This window comes from Oryctolagus cuniculus, chromosome 7 (genome assembly GCF_964237555.1).
Source record: "Oryctolagus cuniculus chromosome 7, mOryCun1.1, whole genome shotgun sequence".
NCBI lineage: Eukaryota > Metazoa > Chordata > Mammalia > Lagomorpha > Leporidae > Oryctolagus > Oryctolagus cuniculus.
The window spans coordinates 61,733,419-61,761,371 of NC_091438.1; the positions used below are offsets into that span (position 1 = coordinate 61,733,419).

The 27,953-nt window shown below is 42.8% G+C and overlaps 2 protein-coding genes and 1 pseudogene across 5 annotated transcripts in view; all 3 read right to left on the minus strand.

Annotated features, from left to right (window-relative positions):
• The window catches only part of FNDC7 (fibronectin type III domain containing 7), a 33,362-nt gene extending 31,343 nt beyond the window's left edge, over nt 1-2,019 (minus strand). For 2 of the 4 annotated variants that reach the window (XM_070077938.1, XM_051856210.2), the window contains exons 1-2: nt 1,631-2,019; nt 1,101-1,119 (exon numbers count right to left, since the gene is read on the minus strand). In XM_070077938.1, the coding sequence (XP_069934039.1) occupies nt 1,101-1,119; nt 1,631-1,927 (316 nt within the window). In that variant the 5' untranslated portion in view covers nt 1,928-2,019. Of the gene's footprint in view, nt 1-1,100; nt 1,120-1,217; nt 1,310-1,606 lie in introns of those variants that run through there. The other 2 variants (XM_070077937.1, XM_070077939.1) reach the window with 2 other exon arrangements.
• An 8,242-nt stretch (nt 2,020-10,261) lies between these two features.
• Nucleotides 10,262-20,400, minus strand: PRPF38B (pre-mRNA processing factor 38B). The gene is made up of 6 exons (XM_051856211.2): nt 19,827-20,400; nt 16,938-17,006; nt 16,496-16,647; nt 16,355-16,415; nt 14,166-14,389; nt 10,262-13,499 (listed from the first exon to the last, which is right to left on the minus strand). The coding sequence occupies exons 1-6, from the start codon at nt 20,103-20,105 to the stop codon at nt 12,641-12,643; spliced, it is 1,644 nt and encodes a 547-aa protein (XP_051712171.1). The 5' UTR covers nt 20,106-20,400; the 3' UTR covers nt 10,262-12,640.
• Nucleotides 20,401-20,521: 121 nt separating this feature from the next.
• On the minus strand, nt 20,522-27,867 carry LOC100343575 (small kinetochore-associated protein pseudogene; annotated as a pseudogene).
• Between the last annotated feature and the right edge of the window lie 86 nt (nt 27,868-27,953).

Sequence of the window (27,953 nt, forward strand, 5' to 3'; positions counted from 1 at the left end):
GCTTCCTACTAATGTGCCTGGGAGGCAGCAGTGGACGGTCCAAGTGCTTGGGTCCCTATTATCCATGTGGGAAACCACAACAGAGTTCCTGCTCCTGGCTGCAGTCTGGCCCATCCCTGACTGATGCTGGCATTTGCCCCAAACATAAACATTATGCCCCAAACATTATGCCCCAAACATAAACCAGTGGATGAAAAAAAATCTCTCTGTCTCTGTCATTTGGCCTTTCAAATGAATGAATTAATAAATAAAATCTTAAACAATAAGATAAAGAAATAAAAATAAAGCAGGAAACAATAATTTAAAAAATCCTACCACTTATCTATGGATTTTATGAAATTTTATAGTTCAATCATAGATTTACATCAACTCTTTTAAAAAGATATTTATTCATTTATTTGAAACACTGAGAGTTTTTTGGTTATACAATTGATATTATCTGGTTCCTACAGATAATCTAAGTCCCCTTGAATATAAATTTCCATTCTGAGGACTTAGATTTCTAGAATGTATGAGCTAGGAGAGGCTGTTGCCTTTATTCTTTTCTTCAAGAACAGCGGAGAGCGATTTTTTTAAAAGAAAGCCCCTTTCAGCACTGCCTCACCCTAGTCTATGTTTTAAGCATGCCGTTTTAGAAGCATTCCTGATTAGAGAATCTTGACATTTTCATCACACATACCAGCTTTAGTTTTCTCCTCTAATTCCCCAGAAGACAAATAAGAAGAGTCCTATAAATTAGACTCTGCACTATTGGTGATTTGGACTTTACTTCATTTGGAATGATAATCATTGTGATATTTTACTACAGCTAGCGGTGTGTTCTGGGTAAATGCACGGCTATATGAATCTACATGGCAGGAAGACTCAATGGGTCGACACTGCGCGGATTTCTAAGTTTGATCTATTTATTTATCTTACCAGTTATCATCTTCCCAGCACTTGGTACAGCGGTCAGCACCCAGTGTGAGTGTTCAGACAAAGTACCCCTCCCCCCCCACGCCCCTCCCGCCCCCCTTTCTATAGCCTTTCTATCTCAGGGTAGCCCCATGAATTAACAATAGCAACTCAAATATTGCGCATCTGAAAATTTAAAATTTTACCTGTTTTTGCCGAAGTGACCTGAAAAAGAAAGTTTAAAAAAAATTAGAACCATAAAGAAAAACACCATTTGGGCAAATGCAAAACATAAATGAGAGCAGTAATAAATTAATCCTAACACTTTGTACACAATGTGAGCAGTCTTTCAGCCCACATGAGAATGCAGCTGCACAAATCATTTCTCAACGCTCAGATCTACCACGAAGCACCCGAAATAGAACTTGGAGGCTGGAGGCAGATCACATTACTATTTCATTTTTTCCTTTGAATCTGCCTTTTGAACTAAGTCAGAAGCTGCTGACAGATTTTTCAGGAATCTTTTTTTCTTAAAATATAATGAAAATCTTGTTTTCTCTCTCTAGTATAGCGCATTAAATTTCAAACGCACAAACATCTACAAGCTTACCATGATCCCAAACTATTTTGATTTCTATCTCATCCCAAGATACCCCCAAACCCCCCAAAAGTGAAAGGTAATGAATGTTTCTTTTTTCCTCTAAATAGTCACAGGTAGCTGGAATGATTAACTCACCATTTTAAGACAGATAAGACTGAAGCCAATCAAATATATCCATTTCTGGGGTCCACCAGTCATCTTTTTGGATATGGCACTCACACGGCACAAAACACAGTGATCAGGATCTTCTCTGGTTCCCAGGAGGGCAGTGCTGCTGGCCACTGGGCTGTGGGACCGTGATGTTGGGGACAGACCCTGGCAAGTAGCTCCTCCCCTTGGTGTGGAGCTGACCTGTAACGAGGGGCACCCGGAGACCGGCAGGGACAGGTACTGCAAAGACTGAACAAAAAGAGGAGAGTTGGAGCAAGCCATGCCAAGGTGTCTAGAAAGCTATCGTAACCTTGGATTCAAGGTGGTGGGTAGAACACTCTTTCCACATATTGTCGACATGGTGGAATGATCAGGTTTAAACTCAGGAATCCTGACCAGTTTTATTGTTAGCTTTTCACCTTTCTTGGTTGCTTTTCCAACTGTCCATGTTTCAGCACAAAGTGGCCAGTAGTGCTGTCAGGAGCCATTTGTCACAAAGCTTCAGTATGGACAACAAAGGGGCAGAGCATGCCGCTGCCTTGGGAAAAACAATGGGAGGTCCTTGCTGAGCACGTTGTAGTTATCCATCCCCAGTAACAACTGCAGTCCCGGTACTTTTTATTTCCAGAGCCATCTTGCTGGTTCAGGCTCTTAATAGTGATGAGCATTTAACCGAAGCACTGTAATATTGAATTCTAACAAAAAACAAGTATGTAAATGAGTAGTACACATAATTAACTGATTTGTCTGAAATCACACAAGAATTAAATGGTTGAGTTAGGATTAAAGCTTGTCTTACCTCTGTTTCAAAATACAGGGAAAGGAACTGGATTGATTTCAAGAGTTATTTAAAACTACAGTAATTAAGACAAGGTAGTTTTAGCATCAAGACAAATAATTGGTCAATGGGACAGAGTCCAGAATTAGACTCAAATATGTATGGACAATTGATATTTAACAAGGGTGCAAAGGCAACCCAAATGAGAAAGGACAGAATTTCAACAAGTGATAGAACGATAGCACATGCAAACAATATGATCTTTGAGTCATATCTCACATCATATTAAAAATAGTTAGACCTAAGGGTTGGCCCTGTGGCACAATAGGTTGAGCCGCCACCAGCAATGCCAGCACCCCAGATCAGTAGTGGTTCGAATTCTGGCTGCTCTGCTTCCAATCCAGCTCCCTGATAATGCACCTGGAAAGCCAGCAGAAGATGGCCCAAATGTTTGGGCCCCTGCCACCATATATGAGACCAGGATGGAATTCCTGGCTCCTGTCTTTGGGGAGTGAATCAGAGGATGGAAGATCTCTTTCTCTGCTGCCCTGTGTCTCTGTTGCTCTGCCTTTCAAATAAATAAGTAAATAAATAAATACTCTTAAAAAAATTAAAAATTAGACCTAAATGTAATGCCTACAATGATTAAGCATCTAGAAGAAAAGGGAGAAAATCTTTGTGATCATGATCCATTTTTAAAAATTGATAGGTGTGGGCATTTAACCATGTCCCACAACAGAGAATCTGGGTTTGGTAACCAGTTCAGCTTGAGTGTAGTTTTCTGCTATTACAGACCCTGAGAGGCAGTCGTGGTGGCTCAAGTAATTGGGCTCTTGCCATCCACCTGGCTCTCAGAGCTTATTGCAGCTATTTAAAGAGTAAACCAGTGCCAGGGAGATCTCTGACTGATTCTCTCTCTCCCTATCACTCTGAATTTCAAATAAATACAATAAGTAAAAAAAAATTTCTTAAATTTGATTTCATCAAAATGAAGAACTCCTGCACTATTAAGGGAATGAAAAGACAATCCCCAGATGGGGGAAATATTGCAAATCATTTATCCAATACAGGATTTGCATTCAGAGTGTGTGCATTTTCCCCCTCAAAATCCAGTAAGAATAAAACTCAATTAAAAATGAGAAAAATATGTGAACAAATCTTTTACAAAAGTAGATATTCACATGGAAAATAAGTACATGAAACAATCCTGGACATCACTAGTCATCAGAAGAATGCAAGTTAAAACCACAATGAGGCCGGAGCTGTGGCTCACTAGGCTAATCCTCTGCCTAGTGGCGCAGGCACACCGGGTTCTAGCCCCAGTTGGGGCGCCAGATTCTGTCCCGGTTGCCCCTCTTCAAGGCCAGCTCTCTGCTGTGGCCAGGGAGTGCAGTGGAGGATGGCCCAAGTGCTTGGGCCCTGTACCCGCATGGGAGACCAGGAGAAGCACCTGGTTCCTGGCTTTGGATCAGCGCGGTGCGCCGGCTGCAGCACACCGGCCGCAGCGGCCATTGGAGGGTGAACCAACGGCAAAAAGGAAGACCTTTCTCTCTGTCACTCTCTCTCTCTCACTGTCCACTCTGCCTGTCAAAAAACAAAAACAAAAACATTAGAAAAGACTATACCAAGTGTTGGCAAGGATGTGGAACAACTGGAATGTTTATACCTGTTGGAAATGAAAAATGGCACAAGCACCTTGGAAAACAATTTGGTTGTTTCTTGAGAAGTTAAATGCATACCTGTTTTATAACCCAATCATTTCATGCCTAGGAATGTACTCAAGATGAGTGAAAACTACCTCCATGTGAGATCACACATGAATATTCATGGTAGCGTTGTTTTTACAAAGCCCCAAACTGAAAGCAAACCTATGTCCATCAACCAAGGTTAATGATAAACAAATGTAATGCTTCGTGGGAAAAGGAAAAGAATGAACCATTATGCACACAGTAACATGGATGATTCTCAGAATAATTATGCTAAATGAAGTCAGACTTTTAATAGATACAAATGGTTATATTCAACTGTATAAAACTCTACAAAATGCAAACTACTCTAAAAACAGAAAGCAAATCAGTGATTGTGTGCAGGAAAGAAGGATTATAAAATTGCAAGAGGAAACACTTGAGGATGAAGGTCATGTTCATTATAAATGTGGTGATTGTTTCATTAGTTTATACACATGACAAAACATACTGAGTTTACGCCTTAAATACAAGCAATTTATTGTATGTCAGTTAAATCTAAATAAGGCTGTTTTAAAGAATCAGTCTAGGGGCTGGTGCTGTTGTGTAGTGGGTAAAGCCGCAGTTTGCAGTGCCAGCATCCCATATGAGCACCTGTTGAGTCCTGGCTGCTCCTCTTCCAATCCAGTTCTCTGCTAATGTACCTGGGAAAGCTGTGGAAATTGGCCCAAATCCGTGGGCCACTAGACCCATGTGGGAGACCCGGAAGGAGCTCCTGGCTCCTGGGTTTGGATCGGCACAGCTCCAGTCATTGCGGCCACTTCGGGGAGTGAACCAGTTGATGGAAGACCTCTCTCTCTCTCTGTCTCTCCTTCTCTCTCTGTGTAACTCTAACTTTCAAATAAATAAATAAATCTTCAAAAAAAATCAGTCTAACTCTAAAGTTCAAGTCGCTCTGCCTTCCATGACCTGACTGCCATGACTTCAAGGCATTTTGGTTTGTGTATTCAACAAACATATACTGAGTTTCTACTAAATACTAGAAATTATTCTGAACCCAGGGGACACAGCATCAACCAGAGTCCTGCATCCATGGAGCATGTACTCTGGTAGAGGAGACCAGAAAACCAGCAGCTACAGTCACAAAACACAGCATGGCACAGGCCGCTCAATGCTATGAAGCAGAATTGAGGAGAGAATATCGAGGGACAGAGCGGGCTGGTTTACAGACAGCAGTCAGGGTTGATGTCTCTGGTAACCACATGCTTAAGCACTGGCATCAGGGAGTGAGGAAGGGATTCCTTTGGAAGTCCTGGAAAAGAACTTGTCAGGAGGAGGAAAGGACGAGGATGCTGAGCGGGGAGAGGGCTTGGGTTCAACCACGCGAGGACCCATGCTCCTAGCTGCAGGGAATGCTGGTGCCTCTCAGACTTGACTGAGGATAGCTCAAAGTCACCTCCCCCTCTCCCCCAGGGTCGCCACATTCCAGGACTGCTGGATGAAGGAATGCCAGTGCTCCTAGCCTGAATTCAGGACAACTCTGGGGAGGAGAGCTGGATGCTGCAGTGTGGCATCCAGCAGGACCGTGTGAGTGTGCACGAGAGAGGCTCCTACGGTGCGAGATGTAAGCAAGCAGTCACTATGTAGTTCACACAAGCCCAGCGCTCCGGAGGCTGGACGCACAGATCCCTTAAGTGGCTCGTTGACTTAGGGTTCACACTGTGTCCTGAAGGACGGAAGGCCATACTCAGATTGTAGTCTCTCCACAGGTAGCTTTGCTGGACCTTCAACAGGTCACTACTGAGGATCATGGTCATGGCTTTAAAGAGACACCAGTCAGGGAGTGGGCATCGGACACGGTGGTTAAGACAATGCTTGAGGTACCTTTTCAGAGTCCTTGGGTTCGAGTCGACTCTGTTTCCAATTCCAACTTCCTCTTTGTGTATGTCCTGGGAGGCAACAGGCAATAACTCAAGTATTTGGGTCCCTACCATCCTCATGGGAGACCTGGGTTGAGTTCCTGGCTGCTTCTTGCTGCCTGGCCCCGGCCCTGGCCATTATAGGCATTTGGGGAGTCTCCCAGCAAGTGGAATATCTCTGTCTCTCTCTGTTTTCCACATTAAAAAATAAATAAACATTTAAAAAGTTTGTGGGAAATGAAATGAAAATATAATTTTATTAGAGAACCCAGTCAGCACAATTTTATTTTCTGCAGTGATGTTCAGTCACTTGAGTAAACCAAGATGTGTGTTTGACTTGGGTTGGGGGTATTACTAAACAAATAGGTTACAGGCAGCAAGAGAGTTGATGATGTTTTCCGGAGAGATTTACAACTCCACTGCTTGGCCAGTGGAAACCAAGCCAGGTAAGGAGGGAGGGAGGCTGGCAATGCTTCGCTGCATTGGAGGCTAGGAGGGCTCAGTGGAAAGTGAACTGGCAGGGGCGACACACTGGAGTTCCTGGAGGTGAGGGCATTAGAGGGAGTCGGGGGAAATGTAGGGACTGATGATTTGAGAATGGGAAGTTTAAATTGGAAACTTTTTTTTTTTTTGAGACAATGTCTTCTCCAAGTTTCAGTTAACAATAAGGTCAGTTCTCTGTGATCACTGAACGTGGCAACTGAGATCAGGTGGAAGAAGGTACCATTAGAGGTCAGGAGGACAAGAAATTGGAGCTCTCGGGGCTGGTGTTTGGTGCCTCGGGTTAAGCTGATGCTGGCAATGGCTGGCATCCCATAGTAGAGTGCCAACTCCAGTTCCAGGCTGCTCTACTTCCGATCCACCTCCCTGCAAATGCGCCTGGGAAAGCCATCCACATGAGGATCTTGGATGGAGTTGCTGGCTCCTGCCTTTGGCCTGGCTCAGCCCTAGGTGTTGTGACCATTTGGGGAGTGAACCAGCAGCTGGAAGCTTGGTCCCTCTGTAACTCTGCCTTTCAAATAAATAAATCTTTAAAAAGAAATTGGAGGGCCGGCGCCATGGTTCAATAGGCTAATCCTCCGTCTGCAGTGGCGCCGGCACCTGGGTTCTAGTCCCGGTTGGGGGCCAGTTCTGTCCCGGTTGCTCCTCTTCCAGTCCAGCTCTCTGCTGTGGCCCAGGAAGGCAGTGGAGGATGGCCCAAGTGCTTGGGCCCTGCACCCGCATGGGAGACCAGGAGAAAGCACCTGGCTCCTGCCTTGGGATCAGCGCAGCGCGCCAGCTGCAGCAGCCATTTGGAGGGTGAACCAACGGAAGGAAGACCTTTCTCTCTCTCACTAACTCTGCCTGTCAAAAAAAAAAAAAAAGAAAAAAAAGAAATTGGAGGGAGCCAGCACTGTGGTATAATGGGCAAAGCCTCCACCTGTGGCATTGGCATCCCACATGGATGCAAGTTAGTGCCCTGGCTACTACTCTTCTGAACCAGCTCTCCACGATGGCCTGGGAAAGCTGTAGAAGATGGCCCAAGTGCTTGGGCCTCTACACCTGTGTGGGAGACCCGGCAGTAGCTCCTGGTTCCTGGCTTCGGACCGGCACAGCTCTGGCTCTTGTGGCAATCTGGGGAGTGAATTAGCAGATGGAAGACCTCTCTAATACTAAAGGATGGATATAATGTTTTGTCCAGTGCTTAAGATGCCAGTAAGGATGTCCGTGTCTCACATCTGAGTACCTGGGTTTGATACCTAGCTCTGGCTCCTGACTACAGATTTCTGTGGATGGAAACTGGGAGTCAGTAAGGGTGGCTCAAGTGATTGGCAGTCTCAGGAATTTGGGGAGTAAACCAGTGTATGGGAGCTTTATCCTGGATTTTAAAATTATTTTAATAATTTAAATAATTTAAAAAATTATTTAATAATAATTCAATTATCATTAAATTAATATTCAATTAATTAAATTAATAAATCAATGTTGTTTAATAATAATTTAATAAATTATTAATTAAATAATTTAATAATTTAAAAAGTTGAGTATCTTTAAAGGTCTGTGAATGATATGAATTGAGGGACAGCAGATAGTATAATCTGATAACATGTACTTTAAAGAAACAATGGTTTGGAAATACAATGATCTTAAATCAATTAGGGAACAGGATTATGTTACCAACTATTTTTGGTTAATGCCAACTTCTTGGTTGTTGTCAAAACAGGTAATGAGTGTTACTGCTGAACAGATCCACTGTAACAATGCAAATAAAGCAGTTGTTTTTGTAGCTTGAATTTAAAGCTTTGATTACTAAATTTGCCAGCTGTCTGAAATTCAGGAGTAAGATTCTGCAAAGCAATAAATGCTCATGAATTGAGGTACTGAGAGGTATGGAACCAAAATAACCCAGAAGGAAACCAACTACAAGACCAGAGTTCAAACAGGCTATGAACAGGCTAGCTAGGAAAATTAGGACCAGTCGATAATTCAAAGACCAAGAAGAATGACTAAAAAACGATAAAGGCAAGAGTCTAGAAGGAAAAAGGGCTAAGAGGCAACACTGGGTGCAGTAGTTGAGCTGCTGCATGGGATGCATGTATCCTCTCTGAGTGCCTAGGTTTGAGTTACTGTTCAGGGCGGGGGAGCAGGGGGGGGCACCTCACTGAACCAGTTTTAGCTGGTTGAAGTTCAGCATTCAGAAATTTTCCTGCTGGTACTATTGAGTTTTCAAAACATTGCTGAGCTCAAAAATTCTAAAAGGGAATGGAGGGTCAGGGACTTCTCTTGCATTTGCCAAGCAAATGACATTTCATTAAGATTTCGGCCCTAGTAGACAATGTCCATGATGTATTCGGGAGTCTGGTTGATGGTAAAACAGGACAGAATTATGGTCAGGACCACCATGGTGGGGGAGGACGTTTATTCTAGTTGAATTTAAGAGCTCTTTTTATGTGCAATTAAAGTCAGAAATGTTTTACGAAACCTCTATTTTCTGAAAACCCCCCACCCCCACCCCCTTTTAACGTATTTCTGGTAGTTTGCACATGTTTTGACTTGCATAAATAACTTTGTGAATGTCTATTTCCAGAGTTCTGGGATTAAGAAAGTTTTTTTCTTTCACTGTTGCTTTCAAAGCCCTTTAGGAAACTAACAGTCTCAGTGTTCCTCCATTTCCCACTTCCAACTGTCTTGTTTCAGGTGGTCACTGTTGTCCATTCTCAGTGCTGCTTGAGGTCCATCTCCAACAAGGCCAGAGAAACGTTTTTAGCAGAGTAAAATAGTACTGGATAATGAAAAATAAGGTATTTATTTGAAAGGCAGAAAGACAGATCTTCCATCTGCTGGTTCACTCCTCAGATGCTCCCACAACCAGGTCTGTAGCTAGGAGCCAGGAACTCTCAGTCCCCGACATGGATGGCAGGGGCCTGAGTATTCAGTCACCTGCTGCTGCCTTCCGAGGTACATCAGCACAAAGCTAGATTGGAAATGGACGGCCAGGACTCACACCAGCAACTCTTGATTACATTTCTTATCAGGGAGAAATGGAATAATGGATTTTAAGGTAGCTACAATGCTAACATTCTCAATGAAATATATTCATCATGTCCTGTTTTCTACTGTAACAAATACTAATACATGACCCCATCATGAGGTCATTTCAGTTACTTGCACTTCTTGCTGGTCGAGGCAGACTATCAGTAAGCATCTCCTTCCCCCATTAAATGAGCTTCAAGGTCCCATAATTGAGTCATTCATTCCAGGCTGAATTCAGCATTTACAAGATCAATCAAACGAACGCTCTTCAGGTGGCCAGCACCATAGGGAGAACTAGTCAGCTGGTCAGTGTTTGAGGACACAATGGTATCAGCTTATTACTAACAGCACTGCAATCTCACCTCTATTCCAATCAGAAATCATGTTCCCAGAGGACAACTCCTATTGGAGTAGGAAATTCGGTAGTCCTCTTTCAGGAAATAAACACCTACTGCCTTTGGGCAGCTCTCAGGAGCCTGTTTCTTGTTTATATACTATTCACTCCCAAATACTGCATACCTGACCACAGCCTTTCGGAATCCTGAATAAACACGGCAAAGGCCCTGGGAAGTTTTGGGCCTCCTTTGAAATGGTACACACATTCTGCAATTTTTTTTTCCCCGAGAGAATTTGTAGCTTTCATCAGATTCCTAAAAAGGGGCCCAGAACTCAAAGGTTTAAGCACTGTTTCAGGGGTACTAAGGAACCAAGGCAAATCAAGCAGCATTCAAATGGACATTTTATATTAAAATCTTAAAACTCACACACTAGCCCATGTATAGAATTGGAAATTAGACATTAAAAAACAGGTGCAAAGGCTTATCAATACATGGAAAGGTGAAATCATTTCAGTAAATTAGGTACAAAAACCAGGTGGAGGCTGCCAGTTACATTTTTACGAAAAGCTTTTCAAGTGTTCTTCATGTTGGAAAAAATAACCCTGAGTGATCTTTCACTGCCACCCATCTTCCCAGTCTTTCAGGAAGCCACACTCCAAATAAAAATCACCATGTGTCTGGCACTAACTAGTATTATTCACATGTTCTCACGCCTACTAAAACGTTCCTCATAAGCAAATGTAAATTAAAAATCAGTTAAACGCAGCTTTTAAATAGTACTTTCAACTCTATTTGAAATAATTTCTCTAAAATACATCTTATACACCACTGAACTAACATTTCAAGTGGAATTACATCCAAGGGATTAGCACCTTAATTCCAATAAGATAAAAATAAATTTGTCAAAATTCTCTTTATCACTCAAAAATAGGTTTTTCTAACTTTTAGGTGTCTGTGATAATTCATTTGGTGTTCAATTTAAGACTGACATCTACTCTTAAGACAGCACAGGATTTCTACAGAGGAATTCCTGTGTTTAATGGCATTTTTCTGAAACAGGGTTAGGTACAAATGTTAAGTCCCCATCTGGAGAACTCCTGCAAATGGTCGCATTTGCTCTGCTTCAGGCTTCCGCCTGCCATCAGCTGGCCAAAGCAACCAGAGACAAAGCAAGAGTCAATCTGTGCATCACAGACATCACTGCACTGTCACACACACTCCCTATTAGCCCCAGCACTCGTGAAACCCACTTTCTTCCTACATTTCAAAAATTGGATAAACCACAAAATTTCTCCCAAGCCCAAATTTTAAATACTAAAGTACACTCCAAGTTAAATTACTCCAGGAAGCACCTCTGATGCAGAACAAATTAACCACTCCCTCCCTACAGTGACATATAACGATGTCCACTGACAGAACCACCAATAGGATCCTATGGAGAGCTGACCACCTTTAAAATTCTTCTGTTGTCTAGGGTGCTAGGTTATCCCTCTACATAAAGTGCTACTCTACTGACACTTTATCATCTTCCACAATAAAAACACGTTTTAAAAATGTAAACAAATGGGGGAAAAGTCAACACCCAGGATAAAGGATTTAATCCAGTATTTATTCCACACTCATGATGGGTCTCTATAATCAGAATACAAGTCATAAGAACAATCTGTCAAATAATTTGCTGATAGTCTTAAATAATGCAGTGCAGCATTACTTTTAATACTCCTCTGTTCTAGATTAAGTTTTTAAAAACTCAAACAGCAATCTCCATAATTAATAAAAAAAGTTTAAAATTTTAAAAAAGGACACTATATCAAGCTGTTTCATAATTTAAGTGTTTTCCATTTAAAAAAATGCTCTGGAAGCTTGAGGCTTGAATCTGTTCACTTGTCCCACCCTCTCCCAATCACGTTAGTATCGGGAAGCTGCAAGAATGCTAGGCTTTAGACATTAATTTTTTTCTTTAATATAGTACTTTAAAAATCTGAGAAAGAATTCAAGGAAAAAAAGATTACATGTCATGTATTTCTTCAAATAAAAAAGGAAAACTAAGTGAATAAATTTTAGGCATACTAACAGTGTCCCTTTGAGGTAGAATGCTAAAAGGACTTTTGATCAAATCACAGCCTAATTTAAACCTCTGCATCAGAAACTAACTTCTCATAAATTCTCTCTAAGGTAACTGTGGAGAATATTAGGTATAACATATTAACAAGAGCCTCCCAAGATAATATACAGTGGACAAGAATGTTAATCCTACAACTGCTGCTTTCAAGTACACTGAAAGCACATAATTCTCCTATAATAGACATCCAAGATTTCCGTTTTTCAAAGTCTTTAGCATTCTATTACGAAAAGCACAGCCATGCTAAACTTCAGTACACAAACCATAATCCCACACCTACAAAACAAAAATAGAATTAGTGGCAGTTTATTGCCTTATACAAATTTAACCAACGTGGCAACCATGCCAACGGAATTAAAACATTTTCAGGACATATGTACAGACTGTACATTTTTAAAACAAACAAAAATGCAAGAACAATCTGTGCATCATGTATCAAACTGAACAACTGGGTGAAAACAACAATGCAATAAATGGGATTACAAAGGCACTTCCCTACACAAAAGAGGAAATGAAAATGCAGCCTACAGGGAGCTTGAAGAGTGTGTAACTACTGCACAATCTCAACTTGGGGAGGAAAAAAAAAGGTTTAATCAAACATTTATAGGATTCAATGTGATCCACTTTTACAAAAAAATTTTCACACAGTCTCATCTTTGTTTTTATGTTGTTTTTCTTGGCTCTCTCGTTCTATACTTTGGCTCCTTCCACGATCGTGTTTGTCTGACTGGTCCTTACTATCACCGTGATCTCGTTTGTGGGAACGTTCTTTGCTTCTGCTACGCTTTCTAGATTTTTCTTTGCTGGGACTATGTTCCCGTTTCTTTGATTTTTCAACACTGTCAGTTCTTCCTTGACTGCCACTTCTACTTCGTTTATTTGATTTTTCTTTACTTTCATTTTTATGTTTACTTGATTTTTCTTTGCTCCTGCTTCTACTTCGTTTCCCTGCATTTCTACTTCTACTCCTACTTCTGTGCTTCCTTTCCCTGCTTCTACTTCTGCTGTGTTTTTTCTCTTTCTTGGAATCTTTTTTGTCATCTCTATGCCGCCTGTCATCTTTGTCTTCTTTATGTTTCTTCTCTTCTACCTCACTCCTACTTCTCTGTTCCTTGGACCGTTCTCTTGACCGTTCCCTTTCCTTTTCTCGGTCAGTCCCTCTTTCCTTATCATAGTCTCGATCTCGTCTTCTACCTCTCTCATTTTCTTTCTCTCTTTCCCGATCCCTGTCCCTTCTGTCCCCTTTCCTATCACGACTTCGACTGCGACTTCTATGCCTTTCTCTACTCCTGCTACGCCTGCGTTCCAACCCCCGATCGATACTTCGGGATCTTCGCCTTTCTTTCTCCCTTTCTTTGGCTTCACGCTCTAGTCGTTGCCGTTCTTTCTCTCTCTCTAATTCTCTATCAAAACTAGAAGACCCGTGGCCCTCTCGATGATGACTTCTACTTCTTGATCTTCTTGGGGACCTCCGTGGACTCAGCGATCTCCTTGGAGACCTGAAAAAGTGGAAGGGAAAAGGAAAACTTCAATGAATAAAGCTTAAAATAAAAATCTCATTGTAAAACTTATCAGCATTCCTCAGGTCTCCAGCTTACATACATGTCAAGAATTATTAAAAGCAAAAATTGTAACTTCTCATTATTTACAGACATGTAGTTCTGTAGACAATACCATGAAAGAAAATGATCCTTTAAGAGGGTAAAACTGACAAATAAAATCAATAGTATAAATAGTATTTCTTAAAAACTTGCCATCAATTTCCAGTAACCATTAACTTTGTGCAAAGCGTATTTAAAAAATACACATGAGAATGGGACTGGCTCTGTGGTGTAGCGGGGAAAGCCGTTGCCTGCAGTGTCGGCATCCCATATGAACACTGGTTCAAGTCCCAGCTACTCCATTTCTGATCCAGCTCTTTGCTATGGCCTGGGAAAGCAGGAGAAGATGGCCCAAGTCTTTGGGCCCCTGCACCCATGTGGAAGAAGCTCCTGGCTCCTGGCTTTGGATCGGCACAGCTCCGGCCATTGCAGCCAATTGCGGAGTGAACCAGCAGATGGAAAACTTCTCTCTCTCTCTCTCCTTCTCTGTGGAACTCTGACTTTCAAGTAAAAATGAATCTTAAAAAAAAAAAATACACAGAAATAATTCAAGAGTTACATTACCTTGAACGTCTGCGTTCAACATGTCTGTCTATTTCCTCAGTCCCTTCCTTCCCATCTTTCTTGATTTTTCTAGGTCGAGTTTTAATCTGTTGATCAATATTCTTCTGAACGGGAACTGGAATTCTTGGAAACAAGGTAGAAAACCACTCCAGTTTTGTAAGAAAAGATCGCAGCATTTCTCCAATGGTCATTACACAGCCTCCACCAGCCTTCACATCTAGGTCCTAGGAAACACAAAAGATACCCTAGCCGTCAAAACAAAGTATTTTGGCATCTATATGAATACTATAAAAACATTACCATCTTTGGAATCTCAAGTACAAAAATATTCTAACAGAATTCAAACTTTTGTATCCTATTCTGATAATGAATGATACAGAGAAATATTTGGGCTTAGTGTGTGCATGCAGGTGAGAGCAAACCCTGTAGCCTCACGGCCATAAAGGGATCTGATCTCACTCAGTTAACAATATGAAAAAGCCCCTTATATTACTAACTACGTGGAACAACTGACTTAATTTACATTCCACAACATTAAGTATGCATTTGTGGACATATTTGCACACATCATACCTAGCACCATAACCTAGCTACATATGAACGATTGTAGACAGTTTCCTGTCTAAAGGATATCTGTTAACAGCTGCAATATAAAATGAAGCCCTGATAAAACTGGAAGCAATAGCAAACCAACTGCCATGAAGCAGTGAGGTTTCTAATTTAGAGTTATGTAGAAAATAAATAAATGAACAAAGAATTGGAAACGCATAATCCATGATGACCATTGTCTCTGAAAAGGGTCATTACCGCATGAAGGCCTTCTTGCTATGCCCTCTCACAGCTCAGGACATGTTAGTCAGCTATTGTCAGTCCCAAACCTACAGTGCAAGCACACAAGGAAAGTGAGATTTGTTATCTAAACAGGAAAACAAGAGCTAAAGGTAAAACTGCTTGCACTCACACACATTTAAGTGTTCAGATATACAGTATTTCCAAATATAATCGCTGCAGATATCTAAGGAAGAAAACAATAAGTTAGCTTATAAAGGACCTCAGGTTTGTAAACACAATAAAAACAGATTAAATAGAATCATTCAGAAACAAACCTAATAAAACAATTATGAAGGGGGATACCACTTTTTAAAAAGAGAAGGGAGAAGTGATTTGGTATTTAAAAAAAACTCATCTGTAGAGAAAAAACTTTTAAGTTTTTGATTATCACCTAAAACACTTCTTGTAGACAGACTCAAAAGAGTCCAAGAAAAATTAAAATTTTCCACTGCTAAATGAATTTTTTAAAATGTGTGTAATAACACAACATATTTCTATTAAAAACATCCTTTCATTCAACAAATCCTTTGACTAAACTTTGTTAATAGGACACTAAAACACGGCACTCAAAGTCTGCTTTATTAACCTTAAAATATAAAGTAATGATGGGAACTGATATATGGACAATATAGCTTGTGATAGAGTACATTTTAAGATCCCGGACTTGACTAAATAAAGCAAGTGAATGCAAACAGTATTTAAATCTGACCCAGTAAAGTTTTCTGAAGTAATTTTTTTCTTTTCTGAACACATGTAACAGGCTCAGGATGGCAAACTACACTTAGAATTTTTAAAAATCTAAATTTCTGATTTAAAGAAAAAGGTTTCAAAAATATGTGTAGTATGAGGGGTCAGAAAGGTAGAATTAAAACGAGTCATCTACTACTCAGCATACTTAAGTCACACTCAGATCTGCAGTTCTGTATCTCTGCAGGCAGGAATACAGATATTAGAGGACACAGTGAGAACTGAAGAGTTGCAGATGGGAAAAAAAAGGCGATACCTAGCGTTTTGTGTGCTTGTCTCTTTACCTCAATCTTGAAAATGCCTCACCTTCAAAAGCCACTATCAGCAGTACCAGTCAGGATTAATAACATACAGAACATAATTAGGAAGAGAAAACTTTCAATGGTTATCAGAATACATATGAACAATTTAAACATAAGAAAAGAAAACTTAATTTAACCTAAGATCTATAAAAATCACCAAGTCTTAGTAAAGGATAGCGATTCCAAAAGTATTTCACTGAAATTAAATTTAACTACAGGAAAGGATGGAAGATATTAAGCCTCCAATAAAAGACATTAAAAATACAAAAGTAATCACAAGAAAACTCATTATTACCCTTGTTGACATACCTCTTCATCATCAAGGAAGGATTCAAACCAGTCCCATAGATCTGTGGGTGGCTGTGTATACCTAGAATTATATAAGACTTGTCAAGCTTATGTGAATTAAAATGAATTATTTATTAGACACGTAGATAAGTGTATGCCTACCTTATATACATAAATCCAAGGGCTCTAATATATGGTGAGTCTGTGTGTGTTATTAGACCCATCACTTGCTTGCGCGTTAACTTCAAAGTAAATAATTTATATAACAGACAAAATGCTGTAGAAACAATTCCTCCTGTTCCAACACCTCGAACCTTTAGGGGAAACAGAATTAAGAAAAAGTAGTAAAATAATGAACAGATACATAATACAAATTGATTAAACTTGTTAGGTATCAATAACAAGCCATAATCCAGAACTAAGATTGGAGCGTAACAAAATAACACTTCTTCTAATCCTATTGAAGTTAGATTTTCTTTTTCAGGTTTTAAGATCTGCCAATAAATTTTCATTTGACCATGTAATTGATAAATCTTTAGTTTTCTAAATATCGACTAAGTTAAGAGTCACAGAAAAATGGAAAAATGCACGTACTTCTACTTACCCCTCCGCACATCCCGGTCTGGCCTGCTGTTTTCCTGCTTCCTTTCTCCCATGGTTCAACATGTGTGACCTGAAAATAGAAAAGAGGAACACAACAAACATTCATACTTCAACTCTTTTACAGCTCTGATTAAAGCAAACCCAAGTCCATAACAGAGCAGCTCTTCCAAAACTATTCTGGCTTTAGGTATACGTTTGCTCACATTAAGTATGTAAGTCATCTTCAGTACCAATAATGATATTAGGGTTTAACAAACTTCAACAGATTTACAGAGCAGAAATCACATTACATTAGCTCACAGAGAGCTATTATCTACATATGTCGAAGTCAGGAAATTTTTAGTCTCACACGCTGCAAAAATATGTGACAACATTTCAAACTCTGCATCTTACTATGCATTGTATAAAAAATACAAATCCTCATTCTAAAATAGATTTAAGTCTCCATTTTAAGTCAAAAAGTACTGAGATGAAATTTAAGTGTTAACTTGAAAGTTTTAAAAAAACCTCAATAGTTCAGTTTTATAATGTTATGATCTAAAAATCTGAATTACAAAGGAAAATGACCAGGAAGAAAGCTTGCTAAAACAAGCTACTTCTGATACCAACATTATGTACCCTTTTACTTGAACATTTTTTCACCAGAATCAGGTTCTTTCAAGATGAAATTACAAAGGCCACACTTACACAAAGACCTTTCTTGCTAAAATTCATTTTCAGCCTATTTGAACCAATCCAATTTTTGCCTGGAATATTAACTGTCAAAGCTAAGTGTAAATAGCCGTTAATATACACTAGGTATAATCAATGATACAGTATCATAATTGTTAAGAGCTCCCTTTAAAAACCATTCTTTACCTAAAAATAGTTTTAAAAATATTAACTCTAAAAACAGATGGACCCCGAGAAGGTCTTCTGGAAAAACAAGACCCGTCTTTCTTAAACTTAAAAATGTCCTGTTTTGTCACTCTATGTAGTTCTAAAACTGTGGTAATACTTCATAGCCCTTTTCAAGGGCTTTTGACCAAAAAGCGTGAATTTGAGCACTATATATATACACACACACACACATATACATATACATACACACACACACACACACACACACTCTGGCTCCATGATTCCTGTAGTAGTTTATGTCTCCGCTCCTTCCTCTAGCTTTCCACACAAAAGATGATTCAATTCCTTAGGGGTCAGCCCAAGGAAGGAATGGATACAAAACAAACTCAACTTAGAAAATCTGAAGCTTACATATTTTAATGATTATTTGATCCAAACATCTTAGTAACAAAACCTGGATCTTTAGTTTTAGAACTAAATTTAAATATGATTTCTGGTAGAATCTTAGATTGCTTCAAAATACATTTGAAACTTGAAAACAAACTCCTCTTCTATTACATTAACGTTTGCCAATGTTATAAAAGAAAATTTGCTGAAAATAGCAGGAACCCAATTTTCAAGTGTTCAAAGCTTACTGAATAAAGCTAAGGGTTGAATACTATTTACCATAATGTATCCATGCTGGAAAGGTCTTACCTTTTAAAAGCTAAAAAAACAAAACACACAAAAAATCTGTTTCACAGTACTACAGTTAGACCTACTATAGACTCTTCTAAGAGAACACCACATATATTTGCATACTTTATATATTCCCAAAATTGAACTGTATTCCTCAAGATGTTTTCTAGGAAAAAATTATTTCTCAAAAATCTTTCAATAATCTCATCCCTTAATTGGGGGTGGGGAGACCAAACAAGTAACATCCTTGTTAACATCTCTACACATGTACTCAGGTGACAGAAAATACTTGAGGTGGTCTGTCTCGAGTTTTTCAGTGTCAATATACACCAAACAGATTGCATATTAAGATGCGCTGAAATACTTAAAAGACCGTTTAGGGTATTAATAATATTCTTTAAAATATAAATTAACCTTCGGAGGCCTGGAAGATATTTTTAAAACTACAAAATTTGCAGGGAAGTGGAGAACACCTATCTAATTGGTGGAGACCAAAATCAATGGCCAGAAAAAAAATCTAATTAGCCGTTCACGTAACCAGGGAAATGCATTTATGGCGATTGAGCATGATTAATAGTGCATACCTCTACCTGCGACCCTGGGCTGCTCCGAGCCTCGCTGCAAGACTGAGTCAATCCTGCTAACGAAACAAGAACTGAGACAAGAGTGCAGTGAGGAGGCGCCAGGTGAGCTCCCCAGCACAGCCAAGCCAGCACCGACCCTGCCGCAGAAGCCCAGGGCCCAGATAACGCTAAGTAAGCCCAATGCACAGGTGGCTGCGACCTCTCACTCCTAACTTCCTGCTGGGAAAATTTCCAGGCCTTCTGTACACCTCTTGCACTGGCACCTCTCCACCCTCAACCCTGCCCACCCCGGCCCGACACACACGCACTGACCACGTCCCTGTCTGGACTGGATAGTGAGTACCAACAACACGAGGCCAACACTGCAGTCACTACACGCCCTGGCCCGGGGTGAGCGGGAGAAGCACCAGCACGCTGGCGCTCGGCAGATCCGCGTCAAAAGGAATCATTTTAGAGCTGTAAGCTGGAGAGGCTCCTGTTACTCTCGCCTCTTCCCCCACCCTTCCTGCCCAACTCCCTAGGGGCGGGCAGGAGCTTGGGGGAGGAGGAAGAGCAATAGTGGCGGGCTCTCCGGGCCCTAAAATCTGAAAAGGAAACGCAGAGGGCGGCCCCAGTCCGAGCCCCTCTCCGAGGGACTACAGGCCCGCAGCGCCCCCTCCGCCCGACCGCCCCCCGACCCACACACCCTCAGTCTCGGGGGCCGCCTCCGCCCGTTTCCTCCACACCTACCCCCCCCCCCCCCGCCCCGCCGAACTTACCCCCAAGCCCAAGGCCTAGACGCTTCGTACCTTAAAGTAGATCTCGTCCACCACCTCGTGGTAGGTCTTGAGCTCGTAGAGCTGCACTTTGAAGTAAGGCGACGACAGGATGTTGGTCAGGATCATGGGGTTGAGGTTCATGGTCTTCTCGTTGCCCCACAGCGGCAGCACATTGCCCTGCTTGCCCGAGACGGCCGGCTTCGTGGCGCCGCCGCCGCCGCCGCACTGCTGCTGCTGCTGGGCCGCGGCCGCGGCCGCCTGGTGCTGCGGCTGCGAGTTGCCTGTCAGCGCCGGGCTGTTGTTAGCCATGTTGCGGCGGAAGGAAGGAGGGAGGGAGAGGGAGGGGGAGGGGGCCCAGCTCGATCTCTCTCTTCGGGACAACGGTCCGGGACCCTACTCCATGGAACGCCGTCGGGAGAGGGGGCCGCCTCGCTGAGCCCCAGCCGGAGAAGGGAGGGCAACCGGGGACACCGACGGACGGACCTCGGGCCGACGGCACACGGCGAGACGCGGACCGCGAAAAACTCCAGCAGAAGGCAAGCCGGCGGCCAGGGAGCGCGATCTCTTCCGCCAACTGCCCCTGGGAACAAGATGGCGGCCCGGGCGGACGTGACGCAGCGCGCCCCGGCGTTCCAAGCTGAGCCAGCGGCCAATCAGAGGCGCCCAAGTGGGCTGGAGATTCCTCTTCCTCGTTCCGCACGTTCTCGGCTCGCTGGAGCCGCTACGGTGGCCGAGTGCGCTCGGCGCCTAAGGTTCCCCCTGGGAGTCCAGGGGGCTGGGGGAGGGCGTCGTAGGCCCTTTCTGTACGTTTCAGTGTTTAGGTTGGAAGCCTCGGTTCTCTGACGAACAGGAAGGGATTCGCATGGCCGTTCGGTGCTTGCGAGTTCGTAACGCTTTAACTCCATTTCCCGAGTTCACTGTTTTAAGATTCTCCGGAAGGGATGGTAGTCAGGGCCCTCACTCCTCCCTGTAACTCGGATCAAAGGTCTTTCTGTCCTTCGCCGCGCTCCAGCAGGCGACTGGCGGTCTAAACGTTCGAGCCTGGATTTACTCGGTTGTGAGATTAGGATAACGTCCTACAGGGCCGTTGTGAGCATTAAAGGAACTACTCTCCTGTAGCGCCTGGTAGTATGTTCCAGGCACCTGGTAGGCGCTTTCCCTCCCTGCTCGAGACCTTCCAATTCTTAGGGTGCATCGTGAGTGGTAAACATTGGGTTAGGCACGGTGAAGGGAGCACAGGAGGGGCTGGGAAACAGGTGTAAAAACGAGTCAGCGTCGATCTCGGCTCTCGACAGCTACTAAAAACGCTACCGAGAAGGTGCCTGGTGTTGGGACGTTGAGAGATTACAGAAGGCGCTGAAGTTTTCTGCAGGGGGAATGGGGCCAGCAGTTATTCGGCAGGAAATAGCCTGAGCATATAGAAGCAGGAAAGAACAGGTTCATCAGAGGGTAAAGAGCCAGTAGATGCCCTGATGGGGGAGTAATGGCTGTGAAGTGCCTGAAATGCGAAGATGAAACGTTAGGAATTTGGTGACATTTAAATCCAAGTGTTACATAATGACATCCGTGACCTTAAAGTCTGCTTTAAGATGCTAATATTTTCTGGCTTCGATCCATTCTTCACAAGATAGCCAGAGCCGATCCAAAAGCGCATCGCTACCCTACTCAGAAACTTGGATGACTCACTCGGTAGCATCCTCGTTGCCAAAATGCAGTGACCTTTTTCATCCTTCATCCTATTTGATTTCTCGTTGTGGCACTTGTAAATTACTCTTTCTTAGAAACTTTTAGGTAAGTAAGTTTGAAGATGGTGATCTTAACTTCAGTGACACATACACAGAGGGAGGGAAGAGTATAGGACAGAAACCTTTGGGAAAATTCTCACCTGGGTGAAGATGAACCAAGAGAGGAGAGAGAAAGACAAGCAAGCAGAAAAATAGGAACCAAACCAGCAGTTAGGGTGTAAGAGCATGCAAGGAAAGATAAAGACATAAGTGAATGAATTGAGTAATGTTTGGGGCTGGACACAGTCCATAATTGATCACCCTTTCTAGTTCCTTTATTTTGCAATGTAGGAGAACTGAAGCTTTGATAGAAGTCATTTTCATTTTGTGCTCATAGATCTTGTTTTTCTATACAATGGTTTATATCAAACTACTTCCCAAGGAAAACTGATGATCCTATCCTCTGAATTACCAAGTTAAACATTTTTTTAACTTAGTTCTTTTTGTGTATGTACTTTTTAAAATATTTATTTATTTGAAAGGCAGAATGACAGAGAGAGAGAGGGAGAGACAGAGATCTTCCATCTACTGGTTCACTGATTCATTCCCCAGTGGCTGCAACAGCCAAGGCTGGGCCAGGCAAAGCCAAGAGCCAGGAACTCCAGCAGGTATTCAAGTAGTTGGGCCATCTGCTGCTGCCCTCCTAGCCATATTAGCAGGGAGCTGAATCAGGTGGACACAGCGGGGACTCCAACCAGAACTCCGGTATGGAATGCTGGTTAACAAGTTGCAGCTTAACCTGGTGTGCCACAATGTTGGCCCCTGGGTATCTATTTTTGTTTTTTGCTATAATAATAACAGCTTATTGAGTTTACATAGTGACACTTTAATTGCCAAATGCTATGATCTTTGTAAATTCTTTGTATACATGATCTTTTCCATCTTTCCTTGTTTCTTTTTCTTTTGGAAAGGCTGAATTATAGTTATTCCATCTGTTGGTTCACTCCCCAAATGGCCCTAATGACTGAGGCGGGGCCAGGCTGAAGCCTGGAGCCAGGAGCTTCACCTGGGTGTGCAGGGGCCCAAGCACTTGGGTCACCCTCCGCTGCTTCCCTGGGCACATTAGTAGGGAGGTGGATCACAAGTGGAGCAGCTGGGACCTGAACCGGCACCAGTATGGGTACTGGCACTGCAGGCTTTACCTGCTATGCCACAACACCAGCCCCTAAAAAGTCTTTGCATGGTAAGTTATACTTCCCCTTGCAGTACTGACAACCCTTATGGCATCCGTTCCAGTCCCAGCTGCTCCACTTGTGATCCAGTTCCCCGCTAATGTGCCTGAGGGAGCAATAGAAGGTGGCCCAAGTGCTTGAGCCCCTGCACCCTCGTGGGAGACCTGGAAGAAGCTCCTGGTTCCTGGCTTTGGCCTGGCCCAGCCCTGACTGTGGTGGCCATTTGAGGAGTAAGCCAGTGGATGGAAGACCCCTCTCTGTCTCTCCCTCTCTCTGTAACTCTACCTTTCAGATAAATAAAATCTTTTTTAAAAAAAGTTTTTACAGTCAATTAATCCTCTTTTGAAAAATCCACACAATCACTGCAGCTAAATTGTTGCAGAATCTTCCATTCTGCTTTTTGCCAGCAGCAACCTTGGCTTTTGCACTCCCCTGATTTCCTTTATTTTGTTCTTGTTTTCATTTTTCTTCATAATTCATTTTTCTTGCATAATCCAAGGAATTGTAAAAGACACTAAAGTCAGCTGTCTTGCCGCCACCAAAATGGGTTCTGAATCTAAATACAGCAATGACTTCTAGTGTGGTCTTGTCCATTTTGATTAGTTTCCCCAAAATTTCTGTCTTATGTATTGTTACCCCTTCCAGGGTAAAAGACGTGATGACCATTTGTTTCCTCTGAAGTAGCTGGTTGCCCATGAACTTCCTGCAGATAGTTACTGTGTTGTTCATGATGGCTGTTAATTCTCAGGCACCAGGGATGAAAAGAGCATGGCTAACTTGTTGTGACGTAGCCAAATTTCCTGAAGTGGTGGTCCCATTTCACATGCCACCAGCAGTGTGTGAGAGTTCCAGTTGCTTTATCTCTTCACCACACTTTGTATAAAGGGTTTTTGTTTAGATTTTAGACATTCTAAATGGGAATGATGTGCTACTGTGATTTTTTTTTTTATTTGACAGATAGAGTCAGACAGTGAGAGACAGAGAGAAAGGTCTTCCTTCCGTTGCCCTCCCCCCCAAATGGCCGCCACAGCCAGAGCTACGCTGATCTGAAGCCAGGAGCCAGGTTCCTCTTCCTAGTCTCTGATGTGGGTGTAGGCGCCCAAGCACTCGGGCCATCCTCTACTGCCCTCCTGGGCAACAGCAGAGAGCTGGACTGGAAGAGGAGCAACCGGGACAGAATCTGGCACCCATATGGGATGCCGGCGCCGCAGGTAGAGGATTAACCTAGTGAGCCATGGCCCCAGCACTTGTGATTTTTTTTAAGAAATGCAGTTCAAGAAAATTGTTTTTTATTTGAAAAGCATAGGGAGAGACAAACATACACAGGTCTTCCATCTGCTGGTTTATTCCCCCAAATACCTGCAATAGCCAGAGCTTGATAAGGCTGAAGCCAGGGGTCCGACTCTCAATCCAGATCTCCCAAGTACTTCAGCCATGACCTGCAGTTTCCTAGGGTCCAAATTCTTAGGAAGCTGGAATCAGAAACAGAGTGAGGACCCAAACCAAGACACTCTGATATGGGATGTGGTCTTCCCAAGTGGTAGATTAACCATTGTACCAGACACCTGCCCCTCATTGCAATTTTAATTTATATTTTTATTACCACTAATGGCATTGAACATCTTTTTCAAGTGCTTATTGCCATCCATATATCTTTTATTGTAATATAAATGAAAAAAGTTTAATGTTCAAATCAGGGTAACTTAAAACATGTTCTCCATTTTCTTTTGTTGTTTTATATTTATTTGCATGGCAGAGTGACAGAGAAGAGGGGAGAAGAGAGAGAAAAAGAGAGTGAGGGAGATATGTTTCATACACTGGTTCACTTCTCAAATGCCCACAACAGCTGGGATTAGGCTAGGTTGAAAGCAGGAGCCAGGAACTCCATCCTGCTCTCCCATGTGTGTGGCAGTGCCCCAGGTACTGGAGCCATTGCCTGCTGCCTCCCAGGTGTCCAATAGCAGGAAGCTGGAAGTGGAATGGGAACTTGAACCCAGGCACTCTGTTATAGAATGTGGGCATTTTACCACTGAGCCAAACACCCACCTGTTTGCCTTATAATTGAGTTAGAAAAACTCCTTTTTAAGAAAATATTTATTTTGAAAGCATTACAGAGAGATATTTTCAACCACTGGTTCACTCCCCATATGGTCACAACAGCCAGCACTAGACCAAGCGAAACCAGGAGCCAGGAGCTTCATCCCACATGGGCCATCTTCCACTGTTTTCCCAGGCGCATTAGCAGGGAGCTGGATCAGAAATGGAGCAGCAGAGATGCAAACCTGCACTCATATGGAATGCTGGTATCATAGGCTGTAGTTTTACCCACTCGCCACGACCCTGGCCCTCAAAGAACTCTTTACATGATCTGTATGTGAGCCCTGTGTCTAATAAAGTGTTGCAAGTATTTTTATACAGTCTGTAGTTTGCATTTTAATGTTCCTGTAGAGGAAATACGGCTGCAACCAGAGAAAAAGAGAGAGAAGCAGACCCCTCCTCCCAACACAGACCTTGAAAAGTGGCTGCTCACAATTAAATAGTGAAGCAGCTGCCCACTGTTACCTTGTCCACGGAGGGAAGAAGTCTTAAATTCTGCTTCTGTAAACTCCAGTCATAAATCTGTCCTAATAAATCTGCTCCGGTATCTCTTTTACAAACATACCAGGCCCACCGGCCACTGTAAGTGTGGCCCTAAGTCATGTGGGCTGCAATTTAAACCCACCAATGCTGTAACAACTAAAGTATGATGCTGATGAACCTACAAATATTGTAAGAAACTTGGTATTGTTGCTCAGTTCTCGAGAAATGATTCCAGCTGAGCTGGCTGGCGTAATAAACTGCTTGATCCTCCACTGTCTCTGGTGCCTGTTTGAACAAAGGGAGTCTTCCCACCTCAGATTACTGTAACAGTCCTAAAGGTGTCTTTAAAAGAAAGTTTAAAAATTTTATTTAAACAAAAATTTTTAAAGGTTTATTTATGTATTTGGAAGGCACAGTTAGAGAGAGAGGTAAAGAGAGAGATCTTACATCCTCTGGTTCACTCCCCAAATGGCCCTAATGGCTGGAGCTGGGCCAGGCTGAAGCCAGGAGCCTGAAACTCCATCTGGCCTTCCCGTGTGGGTGGCAGGGGCCCAAACACTTGGGCCATCTTCTGCTGCTTTCCCAGGCCATCAGCGAGGAGCTGGATCAGAAGTGGAGCAGCTGGGACTCAAATCTGCACATGTAAGGGATACCGTCTTTGCAGGCTACAGGTTAACCTGCTGTGCCAAATGCTGGCTCCAAGTTTTTCAATTTTAATAAAGTCCTAAAGTTCTTGTTTTGCTTATGTTTCCTGTGTTTTCTGTATCTGAGAACTACCACTCCCAATCCTGTAGGAGGAATATCCATGTTTTCTGAATTTTTGTAGCTTGGGATTTCACACTGAGGTCCATGTTCTATTTTGAGCTAGTTTTTGGTATCAGGGAGGGTTGATTTTTTTTTTCTCCCCACACAGACACTTGGTTGATCCTGCATTGTTTGTTGGAAAATTTTTTTTTTTTTTGCTTTTTTTGGCCAAAAAAATCAATCAGCCCACTAAGTATAGGTCTATTACTGGACTCTATACTGTTCCATTGATCTTTATGCTTATCTTTTCAACAGTACAAAACTATTGAAATCAAGTAGGGTAAGCACTCTAACTTCATCCTTTTCTTTTTAAAGTTGCCTGGGGGCCGGCATTTGGTGCAGCAGTTAAGATAACACTTGGTGTGCTGCTTTGTTGCCTAGGAGTTCAATCAAACTTCCAGGGCCCCCTCATGTGGATCTCAACCTGTAAGGCTTAGGAGAGCTGCCCGAAATGCAGCATAAACTGTCCTTAACCCCACTGCAGAAACTGTCTTCATCCTGGGGTTGGTGAGTCCTGCAAGATCATGGCAAAGGTGTCCTGAGTGGCTCCAGGAATTAATGCCCAGGAGGGAGCCATCTGGCCACTTGCTTTTTGTTCCATTTCTAGTAGCTGCGCCATTTCCTCAAGCTCTATTGTAAAATCAGTTACCTGGCCATTACATAAGCTAGAAATCAGACTCTTTCTTTCATCTACAGCTTTATCTTTAAGGCCTGTATCTCCTCCATCTGCTTTGTGGCTATTTTGTTAAAAGAAAAAACGTCAGCCCATCTGGCACCGTGTCTAATAACAACACAGAGTCTCTGTGATCTGCCCTGGATTCTTGCTGTGATGCCAAGATCTCATTGCCTCAAACTGGGTTGAGGTTCTTCCTCTCCAAAATGGCCTAGGAATTTTCCTGAAACTTCTCCAGCAGCTCTGCCTTTGGGGTCAGGTCCTTCAGCCCCCTCTGAGCTTCAGTCCATTTCTGGAGCAACTGCTTGTTGACAGCTTCTAGGAGCTGGTTTTTATCCTGGAACTCTTCCTCTGATTTTTTCCTTGTTCGATGATGTGGCTCTCCCCATTGTTCCTCCCCGGGGGCAGTGTCTGCAGCTTGCATCTGTCCATACTCTCTTTGCAGTGTGCTGATTTTTGTGGCATCATTCTTAGAACCTCCAGAAGGAAGATGTCTGGAAATACACTTAATAGGTCATAGACTCTTTTTCTTTTCTTTCTTTTTTTTTTTTTTTTTTTTTTTTGACAGGCAGAGTGGACAGTGAGAGAGAGAGAGAGACAGAGAGAAAGGTCTTCCTTTTGCCATTGGTTCACCCTCCAATGGCCGCTGCGGCCGGCGTGATGGCAGGAGCCAGGTGCTTCTCCTGGTCTCCCATGGGGTGCAGGGCCCAAGGACTTGGGCCATCCTCCACTGCACTCCCGGGCCACAGCAGAGAGCTGGCCTGGAAGAGGGGCAACCGGGACAGAATCCGGCGCCCCGACTGGGACTAGAACCTGGTGTGCTGGCGCCACAAGGCAGAGGATTAGCCTGTTGAGCCACGGTGCCGGCCATAGGTCATAGACTCTTAGACGTGGCTGGAGTTTGTGTGTCTGCAGGCAGGCCACCACTCAGTGCAGGAGGGGAACAGGCTATCTTCTGTCTTTACCACAGTGGTCATCAGGATGAAGCTGCACGGGTGGACAGGATAACTATTTGCAGTCCTGTCACTCTCATTCAAAATACTCTCAGCAGTGACCATTGTGCCACCAGCCAGGTCCTTTCCTTTCATAGATTTCTTAAAATAGAATTTATTGGGGCTGCGCTGTGGCACAGTGGGCTAACGTC